The sequence below is a fragment of the Equus caballus genome, chromosome 21 (assembly GCF_041296265.1).
Source record: "Equus caballus isolate H_3958 breed thoroughbred chromosome 21, TB-T2T, whole genome shotgun sequence".
Taxonomy (NCBI): Eukaryota; Metazoa; Chordata; class Mammalia; order Perissodactyla; family Equidae; genus Equus; species Equus caballus.
Window position 1 is genome coordinate 67,441,526 of NC_091704.1, and position 19,640 is coordinate 67,461,165.

At 42.1% G+C, this 19,640-nt stretch overlaps 1 protein-coding gene across 1 annotated transcript in view; it reads left to right on the top strand.

Moving 5' to 3' along the window:
• The first annotated feature begins 19 nt into the window (after nt 1-19).
• Nucleotides 20-19,640, top strand: part of NSUN2 (NOP2/Sun RNA methyltransferase 2) — a 29,141-nt gene continuing 9,520 nt past the window's right edge. Inside the window, exons 1-12 of the mRNA XM_001501223.6 lie at nt 20-191; nt 311-468; nt 1,653-1,757; nt 5,859-5,964; nt 8,715-8,786; nt 9,863-9,947; nt 11,220-11,412; nt 13,228-13,302; nt 14,131-14,261; nt 16,815-16,888; nt 17,461-17,591; nt 17,962-18,058. Coding sequence (XP_001501273.3) covers nt 96-191; nt 311-468; nt 1,653-1,757; nt 5,859-5,964; nt 8,715-8,786; nt 9,863-9,947; nt 11,220-11,412; nt 13,228-13,302; nt 14,131-14,261; nt 16,815-16,888; nt 17,461-17,591; nt 17,962-18,058 — 1,323 coding nt within the window. The 5' untranslated portion in view covers nt 20-95. The remainder of the gene's footprint in view (nt 192-310; nt 469-1,652; nt 1,758-5,858; nt 5,965-8,714; nt 8,787-9,862; nt 9,948-11,219; nt 11,413-13,227; nt 13,303-14,130; nt 14,262-16,814; nt 16,889-17,460; nt 17,592-17,961; nt 18,059-19,640) is intronic.

Genomic DNA, 19,640 nt, shown 5'->3' on the forward strand with positions numbered 1-19,640 from the left:
CGGGGGCCTCAGCTCGGCCCGGAAGTCCGGCGGCGGCGGCGGCGGCGGCGGTGGCTGGCCGGTGGACACGGGTGGCGTGCGCGGCTGCGGGGGCCATGGGGCGGCGGGCGCGGGGGCGGCGACTGCAGCAGAGGCAGCGGCCGGACGGCGCGGAGGACGGTGCCCAGGGCGGCGGGAAGCGCAGTGAGGCGGTAGGAGCCAGGCGAAGGCGGGCCGGGGCCCCGCGTAGGCCTGTCCGACCCCGAGGCCTGCGGGGCGCGGGGGGGAGGCGGCTGCACGGGCCTGGGTGGACGTCCTTCTTGTTCCGCAGGGCTGGGAAGGCGGGTATCCCGAGATCGTCAAGGAGAACAAGCTCTTCGAGCACTACTACCAGGAGCTCAAGATTGTGCCCGAGGGCGAGTGGGACCAGTTCATGGGAGCGCTCCGGGAGCCCCTCCCCGCCACGTTGAGAATTACTGGTTACAAAAGGTAGGGGGACCTTGCTTGTTTCCTCATGAATTGGTACGAGGGGCCCCAAAGTTAAAAACGAGGATGTTTTCACCCGGAAGTGTTAACAGTATTGAAGAGCCGCTGCATGTCAGCGGTGTGGATTCTGGAGTCTGGAAGCATTGAGGAGGGAGCGCAGGGGTCCAACGGCATGGTGACAAATAAAAATGGCAAGTAGTAGGATATATTGGAGTATATGAGGAAGCCACTTTGTGTAAAACTAATTCGGCCTGACCTTGTCTTGCGCCGTTGAGCATGCATTGTATATCTGCTTTAGAGATTCGTTATGGCAAGAGCAAAGGCCCTTGAGATAAAGGTGCAACTTCTCTCCCCCCTCCCAACGTTGGCATCTCCTTAAACATTAAGCATCTTTCTTTAGGCTGGGAACCCATTGCAGTGCTCATCTCTGGCAACACACCTGCCACCCCGCGGTGTTCACTGAGACAGCAGACCTGTCTGCCGTTGCCATCAATCGCTGTGCCGACAGAGCAGCCTCGTGACTGTTGTAAAAGGGACAGTTCAATCATATGTGAAACATACTCTTTGAGGGTATATAACCACCCTGTATACGCCCACTTCTTTGGAGTGCTCTGTTCCTTTGTGGAAAGACTCTCCTGGGTTATAATCCTCAGATTTAAGCTCAGAATAAACTCACCCAAATTTTCATTTATAGATTGGTTGTGGATTATTTTCGTCGACAATGGGTTAAGGAGGTATTGCAAGTTGGGAAGCTAGAATAAGAAACAAAAATGAAGTCGGGGAAAGGGTTGACTCCTGGGGATTCGTGAGCTGAGGATGCCTGCCCCTTGAAACGCAGGAGAATTTGTGACATTACAGAGTTGCGTACAACTTCTGGCACTCTCTTCTTAAATCTTTGTCGTTATGTCTTTCCAAGATCAGCTGCAAGTAAAAATGGAACTGTAGGCACATTTAGGAGGGAAGGAATATGGTGGTATTGTATATAGTTTATCGCCCTTTAGTGATTAAACAATGAAGACTGATTAAATTGTAAAGGAATAGAATAAAAAGGCAGTGGTTAGGGAATGTCTTCTCTCATGTAAAGATAATTTTAGTTTTAAAACCTTTGTAATCTTAAATTTACAAAAAGATAAAACGTATTAAATTAGCCTGTCAGATCAGTTTGAAATGTGCTTATTTTTTAATAGCCATGCAAAAGAGATTCTCCATTGCTTAAAGAACAAGTATTTCAAGGAATTGGAGGACCTGGAGGTGGATGGTCAGAAGGTTGAAGTTCCACAGCCCCTCAGTTGGTAGGTACAACAAAGCTTCATGCTGTTGGATGTTTCCCTGGGATTTTAATCTTTGTCACTTGAATGTATTTCTTGGTAATGCGTTTGCTGTCAGCGCGAAAGAACGTGAATATACTTCCCAGACATCCTCTTGTTCTTTTACCCGGTGCTTTTTATTGATGTTAATTTTTATTTTTACTTTTTTTTTTTTAAAGATTGGCCCTGAGCTAACAACTGTTGCCAATCTTCTTTTTTATTTTTCCCCTGCTTTATCTCCCCAAACCACCCCCCCCCCGCCCCCACATAGTTGTATACCTTTGTTGCGGCATGTGGGACACTACCTCAACGTGGCCTGACAAGTGGTGCCATGTCCGCGCCCAGGAACCGAACTGGTGAAACCCTGGGCCACTGCAGCAGAGCATGCGAACTTAACCACTCAGCCACGGGGCCAGCCCCTATTGATATTACTTTATGCTGGTGTGCAAGTTTTCATGTATGAATTGTGGCTCTCTATATTTGAATCATGGAGTTCAGTCGATTTTTCCAGGTCTATCCAGCCTCTTTCCTTCTGTGATGTTGCCACTTCTATCATTTCCATTTAAACCCCTTGTTTTCTCATGTCAAAACTGTTGCAGAGTGGCTTCTCTACCTTCAGAAAAAGGACAGACTTAAGCTCACAAGGTTCGCCAAGGCTGCCCAGCTGATTGTCTTCCCACTGCCTCCAGCGCCCAAGCATACTCTGCACCCCCGTGCCAACTCTTTCTTTACCTGGGCTGGAGGTCCTTTGTTCCCATGGCCCAGTTCAAGTCTCAGGTGTCTGAAGACAATCCCTTGTGTTGACAGTGTAAGGCTGTCCTGTGAAATACCTGAAATATTCAAGCACAAACTGTTGGGACGACAAGCCCTGGGTTAATTTGTAGATATGAAAGTCATTAGGGGCCAGCATGGTGGCACAGTGGTTAAGTTCCCATGCTCCACTTCCACTTCAGCGGCTTGGGGTTTGCTAGTTCGCATCCCGGGTGTGGACTTACCCACCACTTACCAAGCCATGCTGTGGCAGGCGTCCCACATATAAAGTAGAGGAAGATGGGCACCTATGTTAGCTCAGGGCTGGTCTTCCTCAGCAAAAAGAGGAGGATTGGCGCTAGATGTTAGCTCAGGGCTGATCTTCATCAAAAAAAAAGAATCGTTAAAGTAAATTGTTATAGTTCCACATTTCAGATTATCAGCTTTGAGACACTGAGAGTTCTCACAAAACAGAAAAACTTATTTTAAATGATTGCTGTAAAAAGGTGAATTTTACCAGCATTGTCTGGCAGCTTGTAGAGGTTTTGACTGTTCAAGTGGGTGATGTTATCTTTCCTCTCTAGATACCCTTTTAGTGATCACAAACCAGGGTCAGGTTTTCATTAATCATGGGCTTTAGATTTGCTTACTTTTCTTTTTCGTTGGCCATTTGGGTTTCCAGTGTCCATATCATAGATGTGTACAGCATACACATTTTGCGTGAATACTGAAGGGCCAGATGCTAAAATTGTATCCAGCCAAGGTTGTCTGTGGTCGAAGAATGAAAGTGAATCACTGTCTGATAACAACCAGTCATTCTGTTTGTGTGATTGTTTGCTTTACTTTTCTGTACACCGAGCTGAAGGGTGTGAACAACATATTGTATGATTTGGCTTCCTGATACTTAGCTTTTTTCATTATCAGTGACAGTTGCATGACAGTTTTACTGTATAAACATTTATTCAATCAAATTCACTTGGCAGATGTGGGATACCCCTAAATCTCTCAGCAAGCAAGTAAAGCAGAAACTTACCAAGATGTCTGGTGGTTTTCTGTGTTGTTCAAAAAAAAAAGATCATATAATGTGTTTCTTAACTTTTTGGTACATTTTAGAATAAGATTTAGAGAAGTGTTTTTGGGGACCATGTTTTCCAGAAGGAGTTTTAAGTATGGGACTTAGACCTTAGGCAGATTTCATTTTTCCCCTTACTCTTCACAGACGCAGAACTGTAAGGAATTGTCCTAAAATGTTCTTCTAAAAGCCTTGTTTTGACAATATGTTGTTAACACACCTTATCATTCTTTTTTATGTTTTTTTTAATGTCTGGATTGGAGCTGGTTTATCATAGATGTTGTGTGTATTTACAGAGATTTTATTTTTCCTTAAGAATTTTCAAGTTGTAAAGGTGACAGTGGTGCTTTTAAGTTATCCTTTAGAGACTTGACAAGTTTCCAAATAGGGCTTAACAGACTCGAGCTAAATTTGAATTACATCGCTAAGCATTAAGTACATTTCTTTGTGATTATTTTGTTTGATGTTAAAATCTGCAAAGATTTTAATAAACATTTGTTGGCTCAACAAAGTTGTTCCTAAAGTTATATATGAAACATTCTTTTTATTCATTTTAACTGTCAGTTTGTTTTTGTATTTAACTCTTTGAAAGTTGTTAAATAGTTTTTTCATAAGATTAACAGCTTTCACAATCGTAATTACTTGGAGTAGAATTTTAATCTTGTTACAGTAAATTTACGTTTGAACTCTTAGAAACTATAAGGCACATAAGGAAACATTCACTCAGCTTATATCTAGACTGCTTATCTATGTTTGAAAATGAAAACTCAGGTATTTACAATAACTGATGGCATGCAGCATTCAGACTAATGATGTTTTGGTGAATTGGTAAGATGGTAACTTGGCATGATTATACTGTCATTGATCACAGCCGGTTCAGGGTTGCCAGAAATTAAATAAAAGTAGGCATTTCTCTGTTCAGCCTTGCAAAGGTTGCAATGGGATGGCAGACTTTGCAGGATACTACAGCTAAAGCCAAAGGTGAGTGTATCTGTACCATTTCACCTCTAATGAGGAATATTTAAAACTAAACTCTTAGTTTTTTGATTGCCTGATAAGTATGATTGTATTTTCCTTTTATATTTTTGAAACAGGTTAAATATTGAAGAGGGTACCTGGCATAGGAAATAGAATGAAAGCACTGGGGACATTTGGAGGGTGCCCGTGAACAGATCAGCCAGTTTAAGCCTCATTTTTTGGTAGAAAGAATTTTTCAAATGTATCTCATAATATCGTGACATTTGAGTAGTGTCTCACAATCTAAGGCCTGGGTTTGTTTCTGTCAAATGGGCTCTCAGTTTCAGAGTAGTCAAATGTGTTGTTTTCCAGACATTCTGGTTTCATTTTCATGGCTGTCACCTTAGCTGTAGTTTGACAGTGGAAATGTTGTAACCTTGCATTGTTAAATTAAGCTCATTATTACACCTAGGACTTAATAATAAGGGGTGAAATTGCAGTAACATTTATCACCGAGGGACAGGTTGTGTTTACCTTGGCAGTGGGTGAGTTGTGGGCGTGTGTTGCGTCAGTGTACTGACTTGTGCAAGTGGACATCAATGGACGGGCGCGAGCCAGGTTTAAGAACACATTTGCTAATCAGTGACCTTATCATTAACAGAAAGGTCAGACACATTTACAGAAATGGCAGGGGTGCTTCGTTCTTAGGCCTGTGTAAACAACAGCCTAGGAGATCAAGTTGACGCACTGGTGCTTGCCAAGGTTTTTTAATATTTAAAATATTTTAGTGCATTATAGGACTGGTTTGTTTTAGAAATAGTGAAAAATACAGTAAAAAGGATTGTAATGACATTTTTGTCAAATGTTCTGATGACCTGCCTTACCCCATTATTTTATTCTGTATGATCTGTACTTCTTTAAATTTAAGTAATTTATCTTATGTCTTCTTTTCTGGTGACCTCTATACCGTTGTTAACTTACCATATGTAGCGAAGAGCAGAGGAGTCTCCACTTTATCTGTTCTTGAACATTCATCATTAAACTTTTATAATGATACCACATGCGAGTGTTTCTTGTAAGCCCCGGCTCTCCTGTTTCTGCTGGGCCCTGGTGCAGGTAGAACTGTGCTCCTTCTGTCCCGGGGACATCATGCAGTGTCGGCTGACTGTACTTGAGAGGATGGTGCATGTGAGCAAGTAGAACAAAATGGGTGTCTCATTTGGTATGTGACCTGTATAGGTAAGAAGTTGTCAGGAGAGCACTTTAATATATCTAATCCCTAAATGTTTTACTTTCTTTTTGGTCAGGTATCCTGAAGAACTTGCCTGGCACACAAATTTAAGTCGAAAAATCTTGAGAAAGTCTCCCCAACTGGAAAAGTTTCACCAGTTTCTGGTTAGCGAAACTGAATCTGTGAGTAGATTTGTTTTGATTTCTTGGTTTCCTTAAAGCTTTACTACTCACTAGTATTATAGCTATCCTTTAACCATGCTTGTACTGGGAGCAATTAGGCAGGTAAGGCATGCAGAAAAGACACCTGTAAGTGTCTGTGCCAGCTGTAATTTCTGACTATATAGCTGTTACCTTGTTTGGCTCATCTAATCCTGAAATTTAGTGAGGACGTTGTGACAGTTGTCGCCTTGGTTTCTCGTTTCTCGCCCTCTTGGGTTTGGGTGGCTGCAGGGCTGGGGTGAGCACAGCACTCGCGCCCTGGGTGGGGCGTCCTTCAGGAGACCACTGCCCATCCACTCTCACTTCCTGAGGTGCACCTGCAGGGGCCTGTCGAACAGGAAAAGTAATATGTTCTCATGGCCATGTTATTTATTTTATTAAAAGTGAGATTTTTAAACTCACTTTTTATCGCTTTTGTTTTTTCTTGCTTCTATCTATACTCCACCTTTGCTAAAACAAACATACAGAAAACACCTAAATATGACAACTTTGGTTCTCGTAAAATGACCTCTCTGTTTCTTTGCCGTCTCAAATTCCTCGATTACAGTTCCGTCACTAGGCTGCTTACCTTTAACATCAAACTGTCCCCAACGGAATAATTGTTCCCTCAGGCGATACGTGATTAAATGAATACCCACAAAGCCTGGAGATTTTAAGCTTTTCTGTTTCCTTTTCATTCTTTTGGAATTCTTAATCATCTCATGATTTAAATTCAGAAATTGCCTCTTCCTAGTTTCTGGTCTCCTTTTTCTAGCCAAGGATACCTCTGTGTGTCCCAGATGATGCTTATTTCATTTTCGTTCTGAGCTTCTCTGTCCACTTCACAGAATTATTGTGTTTCTCTTGTTTCTTCCCTGAAGCCATAACCAATCTAGAAACCCTTCACCTTGCCCAGTTCTGACCTCTGCTCAACCCACAGCTGTTTCCTACTGTGCTGGCTTTCTGTCCATTTAGGTAACCTGGTAAACTGAGCTCTTGTGTGTTGTGTCCGTCCCACCTCCCCCTTCCTCCCCGCCCCCCCATTAGTGAGGAAGAAACAGAACTAAGTACTGCCACATACCTGATTTCTGTGCTTGGGTGACTACAAGAAAGGATTTTCTGGCTTAGCTTTTAATCTGGAGGGAAGGTCAGGTGAGGATGAAGAGATTGCTGGAGAATGGTTTAGGTTTGAGCTTCGGCAGAGCAGAGGCTTCGTGGGGATGGAGTGATGCATGGTTGGGTAGGTTGTGAAAAGCCAGATTTTGGTGACTCCACAAGGTGCAGGAGGTGGGAGTTCAGTGTTGGTCGCATACATCGTAAGGAGCCAGTCTAGGTTTTCATCAGGAGTCAGCAGGGCCGGATGCTCTCTGGGTTCTTCAGACTGGCTGTGCACCAGGTGACTCACTGCTGGCGTGTCTGTAGTAGAGGGCCTGACATCTCCATCCTACTTTAATGCTTTGGGTGAAAACAGGGCAGGCTTATCAGAATTGCAGGTATAACTCAGAACTTGGAATCAGTGTGCGTAGTGAGCTGATCAGGATTTAGTCTTCACAGACTCCTTGCTGGCCAGAAGCCCACGAGGTGAAAATGAGCAGGTATGAATGTACGAATTAGTCAGATCCTGAAGTATCAGATGATGTCCGTTGACGTACGAAAGACCTGTGTTGTAAAGGGGCAGAACCTTCCTGGTAGCTGTATGTTACGGCTTTTTTTTTTTAAGGCATTCATTCTTATGGCTGCTAAAATAGAGTTGTGGTTGAGGCATGTGCTGAACTTCATCAAGAAAATTTTGTCTGCATCTGAACAGTTACACATTTTAACAGTTGTCCTGGCCCACTAGTGAAGACCTTAAGGAGGGATGATTTAGTGAAGAATTTTCGATATTTATCGTTGAGAAGGGAAGAGAGGAGCAGTGGTTGATGTCTTCATCTTTTTTGTTTTTTGGTTTTTTTTTTGCTGAGGAAGATTGTCCGTGAGCTAACGTCTGTTGCCAATCTTGCTTTTTTTGCTTGAGGAAGATTTGCCCTGAGCTGTGGCACATCTATGCCAGTTTTCCTCTCCTTTGCATGTGTGTTGCCCCACAGCATGGCTGCTGCCAAGTGGTGTAGGACCATGCCCAGGAACTGAACGCGGGCCACCAAAGCTGATTAATCACTGATTTAATCACTAGGCCATGGGACTAGGCCCCGTGTCTTCGTCTTTTTGAGAGGCAGTTCTCAGGAATAGAAAGCAGATGTGGCCTGTTCCTGAGAACAGGAGGACTAAGTGATAGAATCTAGGGGGAAAAGCTTCCCAACAGTGGCTTTCTGTCTTGTGCGTGCTTCGGTTGTTGCTGTTCCTGAAAGTCTTTCAGAGGCATTGTCTACCTTTGAGAGATGCTCGTCTAACTTCCTACTTTCCTAAGATGGCAAATTGGGACTATGTAAGCTTCAAGTCCCCTTTTTAAATAAAATTCAGTATTATACCTGCATTTCTGGTACTTTAACAGTAAGTTTTAGTATTAATGGTCATCCCTACCTAGGCTTTACCTGGCATTTTTTATCTCCTAGTATAAAACCATTTATCTCTTAGTATAAAAATCTGTCCTACTTATTTAATGTGCGTGTTATATGACTTTTTTTCGTGTATGAATGTATGGTCTTTTTCTGTTGCATTTGAAATAATGCCCAATATTGGGATCTTTTCCCTTTTCTAATGTCATTGCTGATTTCTTTAAAATTTTGTTTTCTAAGGGAAATATCAGCCGTCAAGAAGCCGTTAGCATGATTCCACCACTGTTGCTGAACGCCCACCCTCACCATAAGGTGTGTGTCACGTGGGAAATTGCGGTGGGTGGGCTGCCTCTGTTTTGTTGAGACCTTTCTTCTTTTTTTTTTGAGGAAGATTAGCCCTGAGCTAACTATTGCCAGTCCTCCTCTTTTTTGCTGAGAAAGCCTGGCCCTGAGCTAACATCTGTGCGCATCTTCCTCTACTTTATATGTGGGACGCCTACCACAGTATGGCATGCCAAGTGGTGCCATGTCCACACCTGGGATCCGAACCGGCGAACCCCGGGCCGCCGAGAAGCAGAATGTGCGAACTTAACCGCTGCACCACTGGGCCGATCCACGAGACCTTTTTTCTTAATATAATTAATCCTTGGTTTTGTTTTTGTTTTTTCACTTTGGATAAAGTAGGGAATGATATATATTTTGTTTTAGGTTCTTTTTTGCATTTTTGTCCTGTTTAATTTTTACAACTTGGATAACTGTTTTCTTCCCTTTTCAAGTTTGTTTATTAATTTATTTACTACACAGACTGTCGTCAATGGTCTTGACTAAGTCAGATTGAAATCCTAGTGAGTGTGTGTCTAGAGCTTGTTCTATGCCGAGCATTGTTCTGCATTCTTTTCATGAATTAATTCATTTGTTATCCACACATCCCTGTGAGAGTAGATGCTATCACTATCCCCATTTTTCTGGATGAGGAAAAGGAGGCAAAGAAAAGTTGAAGTCACTGACCCGAGGTCACCGGGCTGGTCAGTGGCTGAGCCGAGATTTGAACCTGGGCAGCTCTGCCCTGTAGCAGTATGTTACACTGCGTCTTATACTTAGTATCTTTGCTCGTTCTTCCCTAAATTTATTGCTTTCACTGGGTTCTGATGCCATTCTGTTCCCATCCCCTGTGGAGCAAGTATCTGTATCCTTCTGTGATGTGGGGGCAGTGTATATTGAGATCTATGTAAGTTAAATACATCCTGCTATAGGTTCATTCTATAGAGAAATGTATTTAGGTCTTGGAATAGAAATCAAAATACTAGAATGACTCATAAAACTGTCTTAAATGTAGAATGTTTGATAATTCTTAAGATAAAAACGTCATTTTCTTGCTTTGTTAATAGATCTTAGATATGTGTGCGGCACCTGGATCAAAGACTGCACAGTTGATTGAGATGCTGCATGCCGACATGAATGTCCCTTTCCCAGGTATGTGTGGGGCTGGCTCTTCGGAGGGTAGGAATGCTGCCTTGGTGGGTTGTAGATGAGGAAAAGATCACAACATTGCCTGAAGCCGCCTGTGACAAGCAGGTGGGTTTTCTGTCTCTGAAAGTGGAACTGGACATTTGGCACACAGCCTTCCCTAGTTCTCAAACCACGTTCACACATTGTGGGAAGGGAGCCTTTAGTTTAGAATTATGTGTGTTTTCTATAAAAGCAAATGGTGTTTATTTATTAAGCCATACTAGAGAGATTTCAGTTTGAATTTTCAATAGTAACAGTTTCATGTTGGTTTTCTTTTCTTTTTTGGTTATTTACTGCCTATGTGAGAGGCAGTAGAGTATAGTTGTTAAGAGATGCTGTCAGACTTCCCAGGTTCAAATCCCACCACCATTTAATAGGCAAGTTATGTGACATTACTCGACAACACTTATGAAATGGATGTCAGTTCTGAACTTGGGAGATGTTATATAAAATTGCAAATTGCTTAGAAAATGGCAGTTATTACAATATCAATGCTGCTCCTTTATGGAGATTCCATTAAGAAGTGAAAAATACTGTTCATAGTGTTTGTTAGTCTTGTAATAATTTTGTCTGCCTTTGTCTCATTCTACTTGCTTTTATTTAAGCCAGCTGCTCTAATTCTGTTTCAAGGGTCGTGCTTGTTAGCACTGTTTTTTAAAAGCCCTCTTTTCTGTGGTAAACGTCTTTATCACAGAAGTCAAACTGAAGGAAGTCAAACTGAGAAGAGGCAGCACCCAGAAACCTTCAGAAGCGGCTCTTAGCTGGGAGTGTAGCTTAGAACCTCCTGGGGAACAGCACAGACGTTCAGGAGACTGGACCCCGCCCCAGGAGTCTGATCCTCAGAGTCTACAGGGGGCCCCAGCACACGTGCAGGCTTTTAAACACTCGTCCAGTGATTCTTTTGTTTTCTACACCTTTTTTAATCCCCTCACCTCCTCCTTTTTAACAAATAGTTATTAATAATAGAAAAGGCATTTTTGGCACAATAGTTTGTACGAAGTGAATAATTGTTAAACAAATGAATCTTGAAGTTTGGAAATTTTGAAGTGACCATAAAATCTGTGCCAAGCCACCTGGTTCCTTTTTGGACCACCTACGTAGTTCCTGCAGATCTTAAGCTGTGGTCTTAAGTTCAGTGGATTGCCATTTCTCATCTGCCAGCCTGGAGTTTATGTATTTCAGGAAATGATTCTCCTTATGCCATGTTTCACCTGACCCTACGTTTTATGTTCCCAGAGGGATTTGTCATCGCTAATGATGTGGACAACAAGCGCTGCTACCTGCTCGTTCATCAGGCCAAAAGGTTGAGCAGCCCCTGCATCATGGTGGTCAACCACGATGCATCCAGCATACCGAGACTCACGATAGACGTGAACGGAAGGAAAGAGGTTCTCTTCTATGATCGCATTTTGTGTGATGTCCCTTGCAGGTATTTATATTGTTAAGAGCCCAGAAAGCCCAAAATCCACTAAGGAAATCAAATCAAATATAGACTGAAATGAAGCTGCACATGAACACATGCACAAGTTTACATGTGATTCTTGTGGCAGCTGGTGTGAGAGAGACACTGAGCCTTAGGCAGAAGACAGACACTCACCATCTTAGTGACGAATAGCACGGCAGACGTAGGATACAGAACGACGAGCTACAGAAAGGGATGGTTTTCATAAGTAATTTTGGTAAGAGATAAAGAAAATATCTGAGAGGAAAATAGCACCGTAGCCGCTCGCTGTGGTGCATTTCAGGCTATTGCTGGGAATGGTGTGCTCATCCCAGGTATTTCCCTCCGTCCTTCCCACATGCGCGTAAGACGCTCAATCGTAGAGTGATACCTCATCACATGGGGGCTTTATGGTAAGGATGTTACTTAGCATCGTGAAAGTTAGGAGTTCAAACCTTTGAGAAACTCGTTTTACCTGTATTTATACACATCTCTTTCTTCAAATTTTACATACAAGTTTTAGAGTTTTAGAATTTACCCTAAAAGAATTTCATGGCGTAACTGAGTTTTTCCACCAAAAACGAGAATAAAACCAAAGATGTCTGTTGAGTTCTCAGGGGCGGTGACATAGGTGGTGATCACAGTTTAATGCCTTCTGAACACATGAGTTTATCAAGTGCAAAATGGCCACAAAACTCTATTAGCACTGAACACGGTGTTTACTATGAGACATCACTGTTAAATGTCACCTTGTTTAAACAAGGGGCGTATTGCTAGTGGTAGAACTCAGTTTGAAAATTGCAGCTGGTAGCACGGAATATAGCTGCGTTTTAAAATACGTGGAAGAGTTCCCCTTTAAAATTTAAAATAGGTCGTGGACTGCATTCCTTTGTCTCTAGGTTGCAGTTTTCTAGTTTTCCTTTGAGTCAGTTACTTTCTCACTCCTGTGTTCCTTTGATCAGAAATATAACTCACTTTTATGTTTTGTGAGAATGAAGCGACCTTGTGAGCACTAAGCGGTAAGCTGAGGAAATTCCTAAGATTGTGGTAGAATTTTAAACCACCAGCATACAAGTGAAGGGAGTCATTTGAAAGCCATTATATCTCATAGGACATTTCCATCCTGTAGACCCTTTACCTCAAGGACATGTGACTAGACTGCCAAGGAAAATAGACTTTACAGAGAAAGCCAACAGATGTAGGAATTCCCCCAGAAAAACTGGGCAGATAAAATTAGATGTGGACAGAAAGATTAAGGAATCAAGTCTGGGTTATAAAATTTACGTGGAAATAATTTCCAGTAATAAAAGTACAAAGTCAAAAATGTTTAACTGTGATATATAGAAAATTCTTGGTAAAGAACTTAAATTGGCTTAATTGAGTTTGCTGTGGAAGGTCCTCTGTGAGTCTGAGTTTATCATTCATGTAATTCTGATTAAAATGCCACTGTTGACTAACCAGGTTTCTAAGTAGCAGGATATTTGTGGTCTATGCCCGAAAATTAATTTTGCTAGTATTTCTCTCAAATGGAAGCAAGTTACTCTCTAAGTGTTGAATGAGGTTTCTTTTTCAAATCTATTGTTTCCCTATTGAATTTAAAAGTATAATTAAAAGTTTAATGTATCAGAGTGTCCCCAAGACAGAAATAGAAAGTCACTTGTAGTTTGTGAGAATTTGGATTGTCTTCTAATGGGTATTAATAATAATACCTGTTTTGTAACTTAGCTTGAACGTAATAAGTTTGTTAAACTCTAATCATCTACCTGTACAGAGTGTTAAGTTCTTCACTATCTTTCTTTCCAGTGGAGATGGCACTATGAGAAAAAACATTGATGTTTGGAAAAAATGGACAACCTTGAATAGCTTGCAGCTGCATGGGTAAATACAGCTCTCTGACTGGGAGTGTTTGACAAATCGGCGAGTAAAGGCTTGTTATGGAATTACCTAATCGAGCATGCAGATCTCTCAGGGACCGACTGTAAGCATCGGTGTTAGTGGCCGCCTGCGTGAGAGTCTGCTTGTCTGTCAGAAGTAGTTGTTTTTAAAACCTTCGAAGAGTCGTAAACAGAAGAGTATACTTTTCAGGTACAAGTGTAGATAGTACCTTTGACTGTACTATCCACAGAGCTTTGTATTTATTTTTCATTTAACATTAGAAGTTATACATTCTTAAAGGTGGGACTGTGGGTGATCTAAAGCGTGCTAATGAGTATTCACTGTAAGTAACTCCAGCAGCTGATTTTGTTGCTGTATAAATATTTAGCACTGTTTTTGTGAAACAGGCATTAGGATTAGAATGCACAAAGAGGTACAAATTGTTCATAGAAAGAAAAATCAAGTATTTGTACAAGTTTAGAGGCTTTTTAATAGTGAAGTTCATCTAATATACTGAATTGGCATTAATCAGCTTTATGCTTTGCTCGTTGACATGTTGAGAAAGGTACACAGAACAGCAAAACCATTGTTTATTTAAATAGATGCTTTTTTTATTAATACGAACCATCTCGTATAGGTTTACTCTAATTCCATTTAGAACCTTAAAAAGTTTTTTTCTTTATGGGAATTGTTCATTTTACCTAGAGTATTTTGTGCTTTATTATGTCTGTCATAAAAGCTTGTAATGAATGTATGATATAATAGGGGCCTATGATGTGTGTGCTGTGTGGCTGTGTTTGGTCTTAGGGTAACCTAGTATTTAACCCTTAGCTTACAGCTGCGGATTGCAACGCGAGGTGCAGAACAGCTGGTGGAAGGTGGTAGAATGGTGTATTCTACGTGTTCTCTAAACCCCATTGAAGACGAGGCAGTCATAGCATCTTTATTGGAAAAGAGTGAAGGTAAGCATGCTTGACGAATTTTTAATAAAAGTAAATACTTTTCAAAAAATTTTGTTTATTGTTATAGTATGTAGTCCTGTAGATCTTATTCTGAGCATTTGCTTATGTGGTTAGTCTGTAACTATAAATCTAAAATGAGATTCCCTAATTGAAAACATGCTTGTATAATGGATTTGTTGTATTTCATGAATTAAGAAGTTTGCCCATTTTGTTTTAATAAGTTTGAAAGATTACGTATGATGCTTATCACACTGGGTTTTAAAAACAATTTTAATTGTGGTAGAACGCAAATAATGTAAAATTTACCACCTTAACTATTTTTAAATATACCAGTTAGTAACATTAAGTGCATTCACATTGTTGTGCAGCCATCTCCAGAGCTCTTCACCTTGCAAAACTGAAATTCTGGACCTAGTAAACCACTCCCCATTTTTGTTTTTCCACCATTGTATTTTCTGTCTCTCTGTTTGACCACTTTAGATATCTCTTATGAGTGGACTCTTACAGTATTTGTCTTCTTGTGACTGGCTTATCCCTTGGCATGATGTTTTCAAAGTTTACCCAGGTTGTAGCATGTATTACAATTTCCTTCTTTTTTAAGACTGACTAATATCCCATTGTGTGTGCGGACCACATTTTCCTGATCCATTCGTCCGTTGATGGATGTTTGAGTTGCTTCCTTGTTTTTGGCTGTTGTGAATAATGCTTCTATGAGCATGGCTGCGTGAAACAACTCTTTGACGTCCTGCTTTCGGTTCTTTGGGTGTATCCCCAGAAGTGGAATCGCAGGATAATGTGATAATTGTGTGACCGAGGAGCCGCCATGCTGTTCTCCCAGCAGCTGCACCATCTTACATTCCCACCAACATGCACGGGCTTCCACTTTCTCCACGTCCTCACTTAACAACCAGCGCTTGTTATTTTCTGGTTTTTTGATAGTAGCCATCCTAATGGGTATGAGGTCTTAGAACACTGTTGATGCTGAGGGACTGGACAGAACGTATGAAATGTTCTGAAACAGTAACTTCCATAATATTTTGGTATAAAATATTATTTCTCCTTTTAGGTTTTCACTGAAATGTTAACCTTTCCTCTCATTCTCCTTGAAGTAAATAATGAAAAGTTTCAAACTATCTATGTTTCCAGAATAGAGTGCTACCAGATTTCTGTACATGTGCGTAAGGAGTGAGTTGAAACATAAATACTGGAACAAGTGTATATGTCCTGGGGTCTGTCCACAGCCGGCCAGGCTTCAGGTCTGCTCTGCGCAGTGCTTGTAGTCAGCCCTCTAACTGTTCGCACCTTCGGAGTCCTTTAGACCCGAATTTAGTATATTGAGTTTATTTTGTTTTGCTATACTAATGTAGGCATATATAAAGACATGATTTCTGAATGGTGTTTTTGCATGATCATCATCTCCACATTTTCGGGGCTACGTCTTTTCAAAAGGCATGTGAAGGGAAGGACTGTGGGTGATGTAACTTAATAGTAAGTTTAACAATGGGTGTGGTACTCTAATTATCATCTTACCGGGCAGGCAGGTTTCCAGTTGCTGCTGCAGCCATCTTTCTGCACGTGGTTGTTTCAGACCGCACTGTAGACTCCTCATTTCCACCGGGTTGGGCATCATGTGTACTCGTGGCTTCCTGGGAGGGTTAGACCTTTGCTGAGCCTTGCACTTCATACTTGCTGGGATGTTGACTGGAGGCGGGGTGGTCCCCACCCGAAAGTCCCTGGGGACTTAGCTGGAGGAAGGGCGGCCGATGAACATTGAGTTTACAATGCAGGGGCAGCCCTGGCAGCTTCTGACCAGATGGCGGCAGGAAGTCTCTACCGAGCCCTGGGCGGTGTTTGATCAAGAAAGCTGGTTTCTGTGTGCCCTCACTGCTGTTGAGCGTTCGCTGTTAGGGGAGGAATATTCAGATGTGATAGCGGGAGTCAGGGTGACACTTTTGTCAGAGGTTTCTTACCATCATGTGTCCCTGTGGGGCTTCTTTTGATTTGTTTTTATAACTGTCTGTGTTTTTCATGGCTTCTCTCTGGAGCTTTGTTGGATTTTCCTCTCCTGTGAGGCTGTCACGTCTTTGTCCGTGATCTGTGGGTGGTAGTTCATTTAAAGTTTGCTATAATGGCCCCACCTTACAGCTGGTCATAGGATTGCTATTGTAGACACAGTGTTTTAAAACTGGACTGATTGTCCTGATGGGCAATTTTAGAAAACTAACTGGGGCCTAAATCTGAATGTTTAAAAATTCACAGGTCACTTTAAATCTTGCTTTTTGGTTCTCGAATGTTTGTTAGACATAAAGGCGTGAAGACCCCTGTCATCTAACTGGTGCACATCTGGAAACCACGAGTTGACTGTGCACTCAAGTCCTAGCCCCGTGTTGCACATGAGGTTGCCTTTGCATTGGCCCTTAGTCTAGGATGCAGTGGGGGACTCTGCGACTCCTTAATTCACCAGCTTTATTGAGCTGTAATGTACATGCCGTAACGTTCACTTGTTCTAAGTGTGTGAGTGAGTGATCTTTAGGAAGTCTTTTGGGTCCGTAGGTGCTTTGGAGCTTGCTGATGTGTCTTCGGAGTTGCCAGGACTGAAGTGGATGCCTGGACTCACACAGTGGAAGGTAATGTCTGAGGATTCCGGCTCAGAAGAGCAGGATGGCTTAACAGGCTTGTTAGCGTCTTGACAATTTTGAAGCATCCACATTTGGATAACTTGAATAAATGCTACATTTGATTATACATTTTAGAATCAATTTCTAAATGGTATTTAATGACAAGTGGTATGATTATATGTTTTTCTCTGGCCATAGAGGAATTTTTCTGCCTTTGTTCTGTAGTTAGAAATCAGCTTTGTTTGTTCTCATCCCCACAAGTATAGCTTTGCTTTATTTTTTATTGTCTGAGGATTCAAGCTTCCTTTCCAGTATGAAACAGTTCACTTTTCAGTTTTAAGCCTGAAAGAATCTGAGGCTTGTTTAAAAAAAAAACTACGTAGAAAATGCCTTTTGTACAATGATTGCTCTGTTTTATGGAATAAAAGATGATCTCATTTTTATCTTTGCAAATAGTCCTGGTTTTGGAGAGAAATGAGAATCACCGATCACCACCTTTGAGAGCATTTACACTACCCCCTGTGACTTTCTTTCTATTATATGGTGCTGGTGATTGAGAATCCTACCCTTTCATTTTGCAGGTGATGACGAAAGATGGACAGTGGTTTGCAGAGTGGGACGATGTTCCTCACAACAGACATACCCAGATTCGTCCTACCATGTTCCCGCCAAAGGATCCGGAAAAGCTGCAGGCGATGCATCTAGAGCGGTGGTGAGTTGGTGGGGTGCTCAGCGTTGAGGGAAGGTGGAGAGGTCGGGCCCTGTGGCATTCCTGTGAGGCCTGGGCTGCTCCTGCGGCCGACCTCAGGTGTGTGAACTTTCCAGCAAGTAAGAACTTTCCACTACCTGCTAGCTGCTGGCATCGGGCATTTGTGAATAATGAAGGTGGTTAGGACTGAATTGATAAGACTGGATCCTTCATTAACTTTAGACACAATACACAGTGGCCATTCTGTGAGCGACGGTTGTGTGTATATTATAGTAAGATGTGACTTTCCTATCACAAATCATCGTTGTGGTAAGATACTAAACGAATGTATTTTGGATCAATTAAAAAGTATGAATTGTGTTTTTTTTTTTAGCCTTAGAATATTACCACATCATCAAAATACTGGAGGGTTCTTTGTGGCAGTATTAGTGAAAAAATGTTCAATGCCATGGAATAAACGTCCACCAAAGGTAAATGACTTCAAAATAACGTAGCATACCATGTGATCTTTTTGTACATTTCAGGCAGAAACTGACAGAGGCCAGTGGAAAGAGTTTTGGAGGATAGACTGGGGCTGACCCTGAATGTGTGGTGGGGGAAAATGCATTTAAATTTTAAGTTTTCCAAAAAGAGGCAATTTCTTATAATGGAGAGCGAAGTGGGAAAGGTGGTGTTTGTGGAATATGTTCCTTCTAAATCTTAAGTCTAATTCTTTAGTAAAAATTGAAAAGATGTAAAGACTGCTCTGTGGCTCTGAATCAGAGCCCCCCGGGCTGGTGTCTGTGCTCGTGGGTTGGTTCACTTGAACCTGCTGCAGGTCAGCAGCTCTGCTAACCTCAGGCCCGCCGTCCTCACCGTCTGTGAGGGACAGTGACAGGCTTTGGCCACCCTGGTTGAAAAGGAGTAGAGAGAGCCTGACTATTGCCGTGAATCTCAGCTGCCTCCTGGGTGGATGTAAGGGAGGCGGTGAAGGCAAGTGATTGAGAAAGAGGGCAGCCTTCCCAGCCTTGAAACGAAGTGGCCGTTTACCATGTGCTGTCTTTATCAGTATGTGCGTCCTCTTTATCAACGCCACTGGTGGTGTTAGTTCATATGTCAGCCTTCCATAGTCATAGAACATGGCCCGGCATCAGTCTGGAGGTCTGTTTCTTCCATGTCTGTGCTTTAAAATTAGGACAAATGGTGCTTCGCCTTTAGAGAGACAGAAAGGAAACAGTTCTCTGGGATATGGCTAATCCAGATTCACATGGAAGGTACAGCCTCAGGCTGGCGCAGGAGTGAAATGGGCACTTCTCGGGCAGCCCCCCTGCTATTCGTGTTGGGCTAGAGAGCATTTCCCTTGGAGACTGGACGTCTACTTGCGTGGTATTCTTGGCTCTGCTGAGTCCTGGACTTCCTGGTCAGGAGTAGCACTGGGGAGCTGAGAGCAGTGCTCTCTGATAAAAGTGGAACCCAGCCACAGATGCAGTTCACATTTTCTTGCAGTCACATTTAAAAAAGTAAACAGGAAAAAAAGTGAAATTACTTGTAATAATGTTTTACTTATCCAAGTATATTTAAAATGTTATTTCCATGTGATCAAACTAAGAAGTTATTAATGAGGCATTTTACATGCTTTCATGCTAAGTTTTTAACAAGGTGTGGGTTTTACACGCTAAGATGCATCTGACTTAGCACCCTCACCTTTGAAGTGGTTAGGGTGCGCATGTGTCTGGCGGCCTCTGTCCTGCACAGCACCGGTGTAGAGCCTGTTATACATACGTGTACTTTAGATTTACTTGCATTTGGGGCTGCATAGACTTTTTTGTCAGGTAACCTCCTATGTAAGTGGGCTTTGAACTTTTCCTTCAGTCTGTCTCCTCTGATGTGGTGTCGTACTTTTTAAAACAACTTGGTGTTATTTGCTGGTTTAAATATTATTACTTCTCCCCTTTTCTGTTGTTATGTCAGTTCTTCATTCATTTTGCTGAGTAAATATATTTTGGTGGCCTGCTCTGCGAGCTAGCACAGCTTGGCGCTGCTGGGGCCACACGGGTAACTCAGATGGACTCT